The following is a 13,061-nucleotide window of genomic DNA, read 5'->3' as shown; positions in this document are numbered from 1 at the left end:
CATGAAGATTAGGTGATGACCCTCTGAAGCCAGCCAACTTGAAGGAGTTTGCTAGGTAAAAAAGCAGGGAAAGGATAATTTAGACAAAGTTTCAGCTTATGTGTGAATGAGACTACTATGTATTCTGTCTGTCTGAAGAGACCCTAAACTGATGCGAATGTATTCTTAGCTATTGGAGAACCAAAAGCTTGTGGCTAATTTTCAAGAAATTGTGGCTATATGATTAAGAGTGTAGTTAGTCCTTTTATTCCTCAGTCATTATGGATAGTTGTCCCTGCCTTGCCTATATCATGTAACCTGGCAATATAATGATTCTGACTCCAGGATGCATGGTTTATCTGTGACCCTAGTCTGCCTGTACAAGTATTGAACTTGGTGAGGCTCAGTGAGTCCTGTGATCCTATAATGGACAGCCCTTAAACCTAATTACAATGTTATGTAGACACATACATATTAAACAGAAATTCCTTATAACTGAGATTTATTACCTCTAAAGTATAGTTGTGACAAATTCCTATTTACTAATTTGGTTATGTGGAGGCAGCTGGTTAGGACTAAAGCTAAGTAGTGTGGTTCAGTATTTATTGAACCCCTTCGCTATGTCAGGCCCTGTGCCAGGTAGTGAAGCAGAGTGCAAATGTGTGTAAGAGACAGTGCTTGTCTTCCAAGAGCTGCAGGCTAGTGGAGAGGTGGGCAGTAAAAATACAATTTTAATATAATGTGGTTATGTGCTTGGTTGATAAAGGTTAATATGTATGCATAGAAAGTTGCTTATATCAGCCTGGAATATCAAGGGAGGCTTCTCTGAAGATGAGATACCTGGGGTGAGTTTTGAAGGAAATCTGAGATTAGGGTCCATGTCTGTTGACACTGAGTTAAAAATAGTCCAGGGCAATGAAGTAGGAAATGGATGTTCAGAGTTCTATTTATGCTTTTTAACATGTCCTAGCCTAAGTAAAACTCTCCATTTTAATTACAGAACCTAATATTAAAGCATTTATTGGGTATAAGTCCCTTTTGTAGTATGAAGATTAAGGTTATTGAAAAAAAGAAATACAAAGGATTTCAATTACAGAAGAGTACCTTAAAATAAATGGAAAACAATGGTTGAAAATGGAAGAATAACAAATTTACCTCTTCAGTCATTAAAAATTGGTAACATAAGATGCAGTCCTTTTTTTTTTTTTTGCAGTTGCAAGATTTAATAGAGTGAAAACAGAGCTCTCATACAATGGGAGGGGACCCAAAAGGGGTTGCCCACTCCCAGCTCGAATGCCTGGGTTTATATCCCGATCATTTTCCCTCCTCCCCCTGTGCTCTCATGCGATATATGACTTGACAATACTTTACCTCCTGCTTTTAGCCTAAGTTGTATTTTAGTGAGCCCTCTTTACTACCTGATTGGTCGGGTGTGAGCTGAGTTACAAGCCCCGTGTTTAAAGGTGGGTGAGGTCACCTTCTCAGCGGGGCTTAGGAATTCTTAGTTGGCCTAGGAAATCCAGCTAGTCTTTTCTCTCAGTCCCGCCTCTCAACAGGAAAACCCGAGTGCTACTGGGGAGGTTGGCCGATGATTGCTCTAACTGCTTCCTGCTGAATTGGGGCATAGTGGGGTCATGCAGTTGAGATTTCCTCGGGAGGGGTGCCTTCGATGTCATTAACATCAGAGCATGGGCTAGCAGGCCGGTCCTGGGGTCCATGGTAGATCTTAGTCATGGACAAGATGCAGTACTTTTTAAAGTGTAGATAAAGTTTAAAAATTGAAATATAGTAGTAGTTATTTAAAATCTATACAAAAATGAAATGTGTATATGTATATGTTAGGCTGAATAACTATCTTGTAAAGGACATTAATAAATCACTAACTTAAGTAATAATAGATAATTAGTAAGGATTAAAACTAATTCCATTTTTTAAAGGGCAAGGAAGTATGGGTTTAGCAATTAGAATAGTAACAAAATACTGAGGCAAATATTAATAGAAATATTTAATTACTTAGAGCATAAAAATGTGAATAATGTGAGGTTTTTATATATTTAAAAACTACCAGACAAACATTATTATTTTCCCTAGACATTACTAGATAAGTAGAGGAAGTCTGGAGAATAAATCTGATTTATCCTTATTTTAGCAGAGCACTTGATGGTCCAATTGTACTTAAAAATTAATTTAAGTTGTTTTGGATATTTGCAGTGTTTAGTTGATTAAGATCTGAGTGAGGTACAGTACCACAGAAAGCACAAATACAGGATCATAGTGGTAATTTTAGACAATGATTTTAGAAGATAAAATTGGTAAGTGATACGCATATCGAGTGTTTGTATATGTGTGTGTGTGTTTCAGGAAAGGTTTAAAGTTAGTTTTTTACTGAAAGGATAATTATCATTCCTTATCTTACTGAGTAGTCTGTTACCTAAAAAGGCAAAATCAAGAACTATTTTTGAAAAACAGTTATTTTAAACAATGGCAGCACTCGTTGGTCAAAAGGCAAGAAGTAAAACTTTTATTAGGTAGGAAAAATTAGGAGAAAGAAAAATGTTGCTAATGGCTCTTCATTTGGATAAATATTACATGTTTGTGTCTTTCCCATTGTATATTTATATTTCCTAAATGCTTATATCTTTTCTATTCATGATTATTTCATATGAAAATAATAAACATTATGTAGTAATCACTGGTTATTCTGTTCCTTAATTTTGGACTAATGCATTATTATTTAGATGTTTAATATGTCCTTTTCTTTTTTAGGTATTTGAATAAAGCAAAGCCTCATTTCACATTGTGATTTTTATTTAAGCTAATGTTTAGGCAAAGGTGATCTTTTAACAATATGCAGTAAAGTCTGAGATCTATGTCAATTCTACATATGTTATTTTTCAGAAAGAATGCTTTGTGGAACTTGGCTTAAATATAGGACAACTGGGTATAGATGATTCTACACAAGTGCCTCCTGGTTGGTATTTTTCCAATTAATTCAATTAATGATAAATGAGAGTGAGCCTAAGGTTTATATTGCGATTTCCAAGTTAATTTAGCAGTTTTTATTTTTATATCTGAAAACTAAGCGTGCTTTTGCCTCTCCTTGGCTACTGTTATATATTGAATAGAATCCGGTATGTTGTTAAGTATTAGAGTTCAACCAGATTTTGTCTTTTTATTTGATCTTTAAAATGATTTTGAAAAGTCATTAGACATATATAAGTTATTTTTGTTGTCAGAATCTTTACTGGCAACATCCTTTCCTGGCCAACAGTATCTGTTTTTACTTTTGTATCACCAAGTTAAGTGAACACTGACGTCTACCTTGAGTCAACATAGGCTTTAAAAATAGTGTCTTTTAAACCTTAATAATCCAAGCAGTTTTCCTAACTTTTCCCTTTTTGTGCATAAATTCAGTGTACGTTTTACTAAATACTACATTGGTATTTAGCTATAATAAAAACGAAGTAAAAATTTACTTAAAGTATGGGAGCCCTGTATTGTAGTGGAAATAATACTAGATAGGGATTAGGAGACTATTCTGGTCTTTCCTCTGCCACTGGCTAACTGTATAACATGCACAAGTCACTATACATCTTTGGACTTGTTTCTTCCTCTATAAAATAAGTTGGCTCTTACTACTATTATACTAGCAATATTACATAATTATTACTATTATTATTCTATATAATCAGAAATAACCATTGAGCACATACTATATGTTGCATCTATATTGTCTCATTTTAACCTCTCAGCAACTCTATAAGGTATCTATTTTCATTTTAGATACTTTATTAATGTATAATGCACATAGAGGAATACATATATAATAAGAGGACAGCTTAATGAATTTTTACAAATTGAATACACCTATTAAAATACCCAGAACACTAAACAGAAGCCCTCCTCTACCCTCTTTCAATCTTTAATCCCCATTACAAAGATAACTACTATTCTGATTTCTGGCAGCACAGATTAGTTTTTCAAATTCTTGAACTTCATATGAATAAAAGCATACAGTGTGTCTCTGTGATGTTTGACTTCTTTTGTTCAAATTATATTTGTGACATTTGGCCATATTGTTACATGTGTTTATAGATCATTTGCTTCCCAGTGTTCCACTGGATGCATATACCACACATTTATTTATCTATTCTACGGTTGGTAAATATTTGGGAAGTTTCAAGTTGGGGATAGTACAAATAAGGCTACTATTATCATTCTAGTATGTGTTTTTTGGTGAATGTATCTATATTCTGCTGTGGAGTATATACCTGGGAGTGTATTTGGTCCTAGAAATATTCATTCATTCATTCATGCATATTCATATTTGTATATGTTCATTTTTAGTAAATAACTGCCAATGAGTTTTCAAAAGTGTTAGTACCAGTTTACACTTCCACCAACAATGTATGAGAGTCGTAGTTTTGCTGTATGTCCTCACTGATGCTTGGTGTATTTCATCTTTGTCTTAGTTAGTCTGGCAGTGTATAGTGGTATTGCAATATGGTTTTAATTTTCTTATATAATGTGATGTAGGATTATTATCTTCATTTTAAAGTTGAAGATGTGGAGATGTTAAGTAACTTGCTCCAGGTCACAAAACTAGTAAGTAGTAGAGCCAGGATTCAAAACTAAGCAGTCTGTCTCCAAAGTCTGCTACACTGTACTGCCTCCCTCCTGCCACCTTTGACAGCCTTTTCTTATTTTATAAGAAGATGTAAAATATCTTATAAAATAAAATACCTTATACTTTTATTCATGGCAAATGATAGTCATATAAGAAAAGGAAAGGAAGTAGTAACACAGCCTTGAATTATATTTTTATTTTTTACTTTTGAAATATCTTTAAGAGGTATTTAAAATTATTCTAAATCTCATAGTATCTATGCTTTAGAAGACTTAACATACTGTATTTTTAAACTTACAGTGCAGATTTTCCTTCTTTGATTCATTCATAATATAACAATTGTGTTTGAGACCCTGCTGAGGGCCAGGGGTTGGTAAATACAGAGTTTTATGTAGAATACATAGACATAAGACATAATCTCTGCTTTTAGGGGAAAAAATAGTGGTAAGTGACAGATAAGATACAGTGTGGTATTTGCTGTTATTACCTTTAAAGGGCGACTGGAGCATAGAACATCTAAGCCTGCCTGAAGGAGGCTGACGACCTCTTATTTCATATTTTAGTCTGTGTCTTTCGCTTTAAGTTGGAAATGTAATGCTAATGTTGGAAAATGTTGCTATACTTGTGTTTGGCTAGAGGCAAGTTTTTTATATTCAGAATTAAGTTTAAGTGTGGCTTAAGGGAATTGTGTTCTTACACATCTTTAAAACCTCTGTTACCTCTGTTTTATCATTACTGTTATTCAATTATTATCTTTGAAATGCATTTCTTACTTACGAGCTTTTATATATAAGTCAGGAGAAAAAATCCTTACAATTATACTATAGAATCCTTATTTAACAATAATAAAAAAAACCAGTCATAGCCATTATTTCTATAAACTCATGAACACGCTTTGCATTTATTGTAAATACACACACACATTTACTATGGAAACCGTTTGTAAGACTGATATTAACAGAGTGAGCAAGATCAGCATTCTTTCATAAGCCTTTATGATAAAGGAGGTCCTATGTCTGATATTATTGTCTGAGTGTATGTAATAATGAATCTTAATTAGACGAGGGTTCTACTAAATAGACATTTTCTTTCTAAAAGAAAAAACCATACTCAGTGCAGTATTTCCTGAAGCGTTATACTAAGGAGCACTCATAAGATGCCCTGTGAAAAAGAGAATCTTGTTGTCAAATAAGGTTTGAGAAGGGCTGAATTGTATACCTTCTTAAGATGTACAGTGTATGTTACTATCTTAAAGACTATGAGAAGTCTTAACTATTTTAGCTTAGCATCTTCCAAGATCATTTTAACAGAAGTATTTTTCCTGAGCAAGATCTATTAATATAGATGCATCTGTTAACATAATGGTCCTCAGGGCACTCTGAAAAACACAGAATTAGAGTATAAGTTGGAGATTCTGGTTCTGATTTTTTAGGCTTCTTATTCTTAGGACAGAAAATAGCATTTAAAAAACAGAATTATTGTATTTCACATAATTGAATAGTTAAATTTTTTAAGAAGTCTGATTATTGTTATTTCATACTACTTTGGGTAATAAAGCGCTGTTACCATCTAGTAATATCATCTGCTTTTGTTAGAAAATGAGAATTGGCTGGCAACTTATTTTTACTTGATTATTCAACTGTTCTTTATTCATTCAGTGAAAATTACGAATATAAAACATTTCTTGGCACATTATGAGAAGAAAATCTTGAACTGTATAAACTACATTGATTGAAATGAACATAAAGGATTATAATTTGAATCTTAAGAGAAAATTTAACTTAATCCTTAGTCAAGGAGGATGAAAAAAATCGAGCTGTTATGGGCCAGTTTTGTGATGTGCTTATCAAGATAACTGAGAAGAACCAGTTATGGGGTTCTCTGTGAAAACTCTCTCCAGTGCCTGTAATACACTGTTTGTTATTTTCTGAAAGTTTACTGAGCTAAGCCCCACTATAGTATGCTGCAGTATTACATCTGCCGTTTCATGCTATTACAGTGTTCACTGAAGCATTGTCTTCTTTGGCCACTAAGTCTCAGAAACCATAGCTGATTAAAATGAAACTGTATTGTTACTATATACATATATACATATGTTACTATATACATATATATATGATTATGTTAGGGATCCCAGACACTTTCCTTAGTCATTGTATAATCTGTTCAACTAATTACTTCCTAATTACTTCAGAAGTACTAGGACTACAATAAACTAAAAGAATAAGGCATTCTGGCTCAAATACTCTAGTGAAAAAACAGCTTAATGCATTATTTTTTAAAACTAAAAAATTATGTAATACTGAAAATGTACCACACTTACATTAATCTTTCTTTGATTAAGAGAATTCTTCTGATTTTTCCTTAGTGTTGCAATTTTATATTTCAAAACTAGAGTTTTCAAGTACTGCAGGTAATAGAAAAATGACTGCTAATTTTTAAATAACTTCTATAGAAGTACAACATACATACTGGATAGCACACAAATCACATCTATACAGATCAGTGAATTTTTACGAAGTAAAAAGGAGGTTACACTTGCGTAACCTCCAGCTAGACCAAGAAACAGAATATTACCAGCACCTCAGAAGCCCCCTTAGGCACATGTCCAGATTCTGTCACGCTCATGGGTAAAAACTATTCTGCCTTCTGGCATCACAGATTAGTTTTGCTTATTTTTGTACTTTATAGAAATGAAATAATATATACTCTTGTGTGTTTGGCTTCTTTTGCTTTTCCTTATAATATTCAAGGTGTTATAGAGAATTATAAATCATTCATTCTCATTGCTGTATTATAACCTATTGTATGAATATGCCGCTGTCTAGTATACTGCTGATGGTAATTTGAGTTGTTTACATTTTCAGTTATTATCAATGGTGGTGCTGTGAATATTCTTATACACATCTCTTGGTGCACATATGTATGCATTAGGGTTTATAACTGAGAGTGGATTGCTAATTATCGTGGGATATGCACATCTGTTTAGTGTTAGTAGATATTGCTGGACAGTTTTCCACAGTGTTTGTGCCAAGTTCTACTCCTACTAGCTTTGTATGAGAAATTCATTTGCTCCACATCTTTTACATTTAGAATTGTCAGTGTTTTTCATTTTAGCTATTGTGGCAGTTGTGTGTTTCATAGTGGTTTTAATTGCATTTCCCTGAAGACCAATGTGGTTGAGCAACTTTTCATGTGTTTATTGGTCCTTCAGGTCACTTCTTTTGTGAAGAGCCTCTATTTAAGTCTTTTGTCTGTTTGTGTCTGAGAGTCATCTGTCTTTGTCTACCAGGAGTTCTTTATATATTCTGAATAGGAGTCTTTTGCCAGATATATGTACAGCAAATATATTCTTCCACTTTGTTACTTACATTTTTCTCTCTCTTAACAGTGTTTTTTGATGAACAGAAGTTTTTTTTTTTTTAATGTAATATAGTCAGTTCATGAATCTTTTTCCATTATGATTGGTACTTAAAAAAATCTCATCATAGAATCTTTTGAAATGATATTTGTAGAGTGAGATTTTTGCTATATAGTAGTAATGCTTTTATTAGATATACTTTTATTAGATAGCCAATGGTAGATTGGAGTGGAAGTAGGATTTTGTAAATGAAGCTGTCAATAAGTTTTGTTTTTCTTTTAGAAAAAACTAAAAGATGAATGATTAGGAACATTTTTGTATTATGAGGAGATGTTTTAACGAAGGGAAAATTCATTCATCAGTTTTTTGTTTGATTAAATGCTCATAAGTCTGTTTTAATTTTAAACAAAAAATTCTTTCGCTTTAAATAATTTAGAAAAAACATTTTTACATATAAGATATTCTTGTAGTTTTCTATATAGCCATCTGGCTTTAAAAATCATGAAACGTATCAATACCAGAAAAATGTATCTAATGTTGTTCCAAATGTGGTTGATCATACTCGTGTCTAATAATTTTATTTTCTTTTAACATTTTTAGAACTTTTTGAAAATGAGCATGTACGTATTGGGCAAAAAGGTAAGCTTTTAATTATAAAAGTTATTATTTCTGAAAAGTGAGACAGTCCCAGGTAAATGTCTGCCTCAAATAACCTCCAAGGAAATTTAATCTCTGAAAAGCAAAAAACCTAAAGAGGGGTAATAGTTAACCATGTAGACTATATAATGAAAATCTTTGTAAGTAGGGAAAATGCATCATTTTGGCTTTATCAATAAATATCAGAGAAAGAAGTACACAGCTGGTTCACTAAAAAGGAAATGCAGACACATATTCCTCAGGGATGTTAGCTTAATCCATTCGGCAGTAGAATTTCATTTTAAAATCAAAGAGGCAGGTTCTGTCTTTGATGCACCCACACACCTCTCATTAGAGTTAATGGGAATATGCTCCCGCATTAGGAGAAAATATAACTGTAATGGTTCCCAGTGACCATTCACAGTGGTGTGGCTTAATAACCAAAGTGGCTGTTAGTATTCTGGGGAATAATTTTTCCCTGTCTTTAGAAGATTCTTTTCCTTGTTTTTATAAATCCTTTTTTGTCTTTGAAATATGAAGTACAGATTGGTCTTTGTGTCAGAATGAACCTTCTATGGCAACTATATTGTCATGTACCAAATCCCTAGTTCAATTTTTAAAAATCGTATTTATTTAGAATTTATTTGTATGATTTGACACTTTTATTAAGAGCAATTGCAAATTAAAGAATATGTTTCATCTCTTTTTTATTTCATGATTCCTTTGTTTCTTCTGCTCATGTCATGTCATTTTCATTTAATATAAGATTATTTTTTCCATATCCTTTTAAGAAGAAAATATAAGGAAACAATACTGGTTAAACATTAGCAGTTGCTTTGGTATGTCTTTTTTTGGTTTTGCTTCATTTTGTTTTTTTGGACCTTTATTTCCAGACTGAATAGCTGACATTTTTATTAAAGAAAATAAAAATTAAAATGAAAGCAAAAAATAACGTATTGATTGTGTGAACTTGGCTGCTTAAGAGTAATTTGATCCTTCTTACATGGTTATGAGATCTTTGTTTCTACGTCTTTTAAAATTACTGTTTTCTGTTGATTTTTGCAAATAACTAAGAAGTCATTTAATAGAATAGATAGCTAACATTCTTATATACTGTAATTCTTAGCCTGAAACTTCATGTACCATACTATTTCCAAATATTAGAACATTCATGAGGTAGTAGAATATACATAAGAAATTTGGGGTTTCTGTAGCTATGAATTTACCTGATAATGGAATCTAAAAATTATTTCCTATATGTATATACATGCAGACAGACAGACAGACAGACACACACACACACACACACACACACACACTAGTTTCAGATCCATGGAGCTATAGTTAAATCAAAGTGATCTCAAAGTCCTTATTAAGTCCCTCCTTATCCAGACTGGGTAGGAGATGAAAGAGCTTAAAGCTTGCAACTGGGGCAAAGGTGGGGGGATGGGGGCTGCAAATAGGGCTGTATTGAAATCCAGAGAATAAGTTTTAAAAGGTAAAGATATGGTGTAATTATGTTAGATAGAAAGACTGAATGTCAGCTTCCCAAAAGATTTATAATTGAAGATTTCAGTGATATTTCTTACATTCTGAGTTTTCTAAGGAGATTTTCATATACTTTTGATAGTTCTAGCAGAACAAGATAGTGCTGCTGCTCAACAGTACATCAGACAAGGAAGTCCCACGGCACTGAGAGCTGAATTGTGGGCTCTCATTTTGAATATTTCCAGCCAACCTGAGGTAAGAAGAAAAAAAGGGTGGGTCAGATTTTAGCTTTGGGGTATTTATTTTTCAAAGACCAGTTATTCAAAATAGGAAAAAACTTTTGTTTCTTAATCTATTATTAACCCCCTTTTGAAATTTTCAAAATCACTACAGTTTTAGGTTCTAAAATAAGATTTAACATATAATTTAATCATTGTCTGCTTAATATACACGTTTTTGTTATTAATAATTAATGAAATGGTGTGATCTTACATATACAACAAAACAGTAAGTAAAATTTTGAGAAGTGGAGGCTGACAATTTAGATCCGTGAAGATGTGTGGTAAAATAAGGATGTTAGACTACAGAGAAATAAAGAAAGGCAACTCAGGTTAAGTAAATGAATTCTTTGTCCCTATAGTTACCTTTGAAATATGCACTATTTTTATGGTTCTAGAAATTGACAGATTAAGTGGGAATGGTTTTTTTTATATGTAAGAACATTTTATTTTAGGAAATATGAATATGAAAAGAGATCACCAATAGATGGGTAATAGATTAAATAAAACAAAATTATATAAGACATTGATTCTTGAAATATTCTTAGTGGGGATTTTTTGTTTGTTTTTTGCTTAAGCCCATTAATCATAGAAGTTATCCATTTAAAAGATTTTAATGAATAGCACACTAATAGTTTTCTAGCCTGGTGTTTAAAAACATGGGTCTTGGAATCATACAGACCTGGTTTCAACTTCTAGCTCCCCCAGCTTACTAGAAATATATCATTGAGCAAGTTCTTATATTTCTTCAAATCTCAGTTAACCCACACTTAAATATAGGTAATAATATTTATATCACATAATTATTGTCAGAATTAAATGAAATAATGTACCTGTACTTTTAACATAGTGCCTGGAACATAAATGGTCACTATTAATAAAAGTAATCATAAGAGTTACATATTACATATAATTATGTTATAAGTTAATTATAATTAATAATGATGTTTTTAAAGAAAATCAAATGTTATTAATACTATTATAAAAACTACACCTCTAACCCTTGCAAACTATGTATACGTGCATGTGTGTATACCGTGTTTTAAATCTCCTTCTGAACAGCTCTGTCAAAAATCACTTGCCTCCTTTTTGTAACAATAAAGCTTGTAATTTATTTCAGAGCAGTTTTAGATAAATGATATTGCTAGCCTTTTATAGTGACACTTTAGAGAAAATAGGGTATAAAATAGATTTGAGTATATATTGGGCATTTTTTTGAGTGTATCAATTCTTGTAGAAGATACAACTCTTGTCCTGATCTAACTTTGTAGATGCGCTGCCAACTTAACTGTATAGAAATTGGATTAACAAATTCTGTCTCTTTGCAGAGGAATCACTGCCATTTCTAAAACAAATTTAGAATATTTCCAGAAGTATCATCCTAATAACCCCACATAATAATAAAATAATAATCCCCGGTAATCATTATTTTTTACAGTGTTCAAAGGTCGTTTTTACTACTTATAGATGTTTTCTTGTAAAAAGAAAAAAAAATTTTTACCCTTGAATTTTGGAGCTAATAGCCATCTGAATTTTCTAATTGCAAAGTGACAAGTCTATTCAATATCTGTAAATAGAAATTAATATTTTCAGAAAAGCAACCCTGAGGTTTTGATTAAAGCATCTTTTATCACTTACACTTAATTTCAGCTATAAAAGTGTGACCCCAGTGAACTATAGTAGTTCCAAAATAATTGTTGTAGGTGGTGCATTAGAGAGACAGAAAGAGAGAAGGAAAAAGAATACTACTTCTTATTAAGAATACCTTATTGAAATTTTTTGTTGAATCGCTTTTCAGTCACATAAAATAAGCTGCACATATAATTGTAGTCATAGTTGAGGAGTTAGACATAAGTGGAAGATTTTACATTTCACAAACATAAAGCTATTCTTTAAAATCTATTTCAATACAAAGACTTTGAATATAATACTTGTGGTTCCTAGTAAATTATTTTCATAGTTTGAATAGAATATTAACTTTCATTTTTTTAAGAAAATCTGTGTTAGGTTTAAAAAGATTTCTTTCGTATATTTCCTTTTCTACACATTTCTAGGTATGTGTCAAAATATCCATATTTAATAAACATTGTTCATATTTTAAAAATTTTTAAATTTCAGTTTGCTAATTAAAGACAGAAAATGTTCCTCTACTTTTGCTCTAGGTACTTGCTTACTGAAAATAGCCAAGACTAATATTAACAAATAAGATTTTCTTTAGTGATTTCTTAGGAAGATTCTTACAACCTTGCCTTGGCCCATAATGATGCCTGACCTGCCTGGATTTTTGTGGTCAACTCACTTAGTCTTCACAGTGCCTGTTTCTGACCTCTACTCTCTTCAATCCCTTCTCTTCAGTCTTAGCAAAATACGTCACCTCCTGATACTTAGAGAAAACAGAAGTCATTGTTAGAAATTCGTTCAAATTCTTCCTGCCAAACTTGTAAACTTAATTGCATCAGCACCTGGTCCTTTCCTCATCTACTTTTATTTAAATGGAAGAAATGTCAAACTGGGCACAGTGACTCAGGCCTGTAATCCCAGCATTTTGGAAGGCCGAGGCAGGTGGATCACGTGATTTTGTGAGTTCGAGACCAGCCTGGCCAACGTGGAGAAACCCTGACTCTACTAAAAATACAAAAAATTAGCCAGGCATGGTAGTGCATGCCTGTAATCCCAACTACTTGGGAGGCTG

At 32.3% G+C, this 13,061-nt stretch overlaps 1 protein-coding gene across 3 annotated transcripts in view; it reads left to right on the top strand.

The window, feature by feature from the left end:
- TBC1D19 (TBC1 domain family member 19) overlaps positions 1-13,061 on the top strand; it is a 156,856-nt gene that overhangs the window by 68,484 nt on the left and 75,311 nt on the right. For all 3 annotated transcript variants that reach the window (XR_007725721.1, XM_050790699.1, XM_050790700.1), the window contains 3 exons: positions 2,878-2,950; positions 8,568-8,606; positions 10,234-10,346. Coding sequence is in view for 2 of the 3 variants with exons in the window: in XM_050790699.1 (XP_050646656.1) it covers positions 2,878-2,950; positions 8,568-8,606; positions 10,234-10,346 (225 nt within the window). In the remaining variant the exon portion in view is untranslated. The remainder of the gene's footprint in view (positions 1-2,877; positions 2,951-8,567; positions 8,607-10,233; positions 10,347-13,061) is intronic.

Source organism: Macaca thibetana, chromosome 5 (genome assembly GCF_024542745.1).
Source record: "Macaca thibetana thibetana isolate TM-01 chromosome 5, ASM2454274v1, whole genome shotgun sequence".
NCBI classification, from domain to species: domain Eukaryota; kingdom Metazoa; phylum Chordata; class Mammalia; order Primates; family Cercopithecidae; genus Macaca; species Macaca thibetana.
The sequence above is the reverse complement of the archived record's forward strand: the minus strand, read 5'-3'. Positions and strand labels throughout refer to the sequence as shown.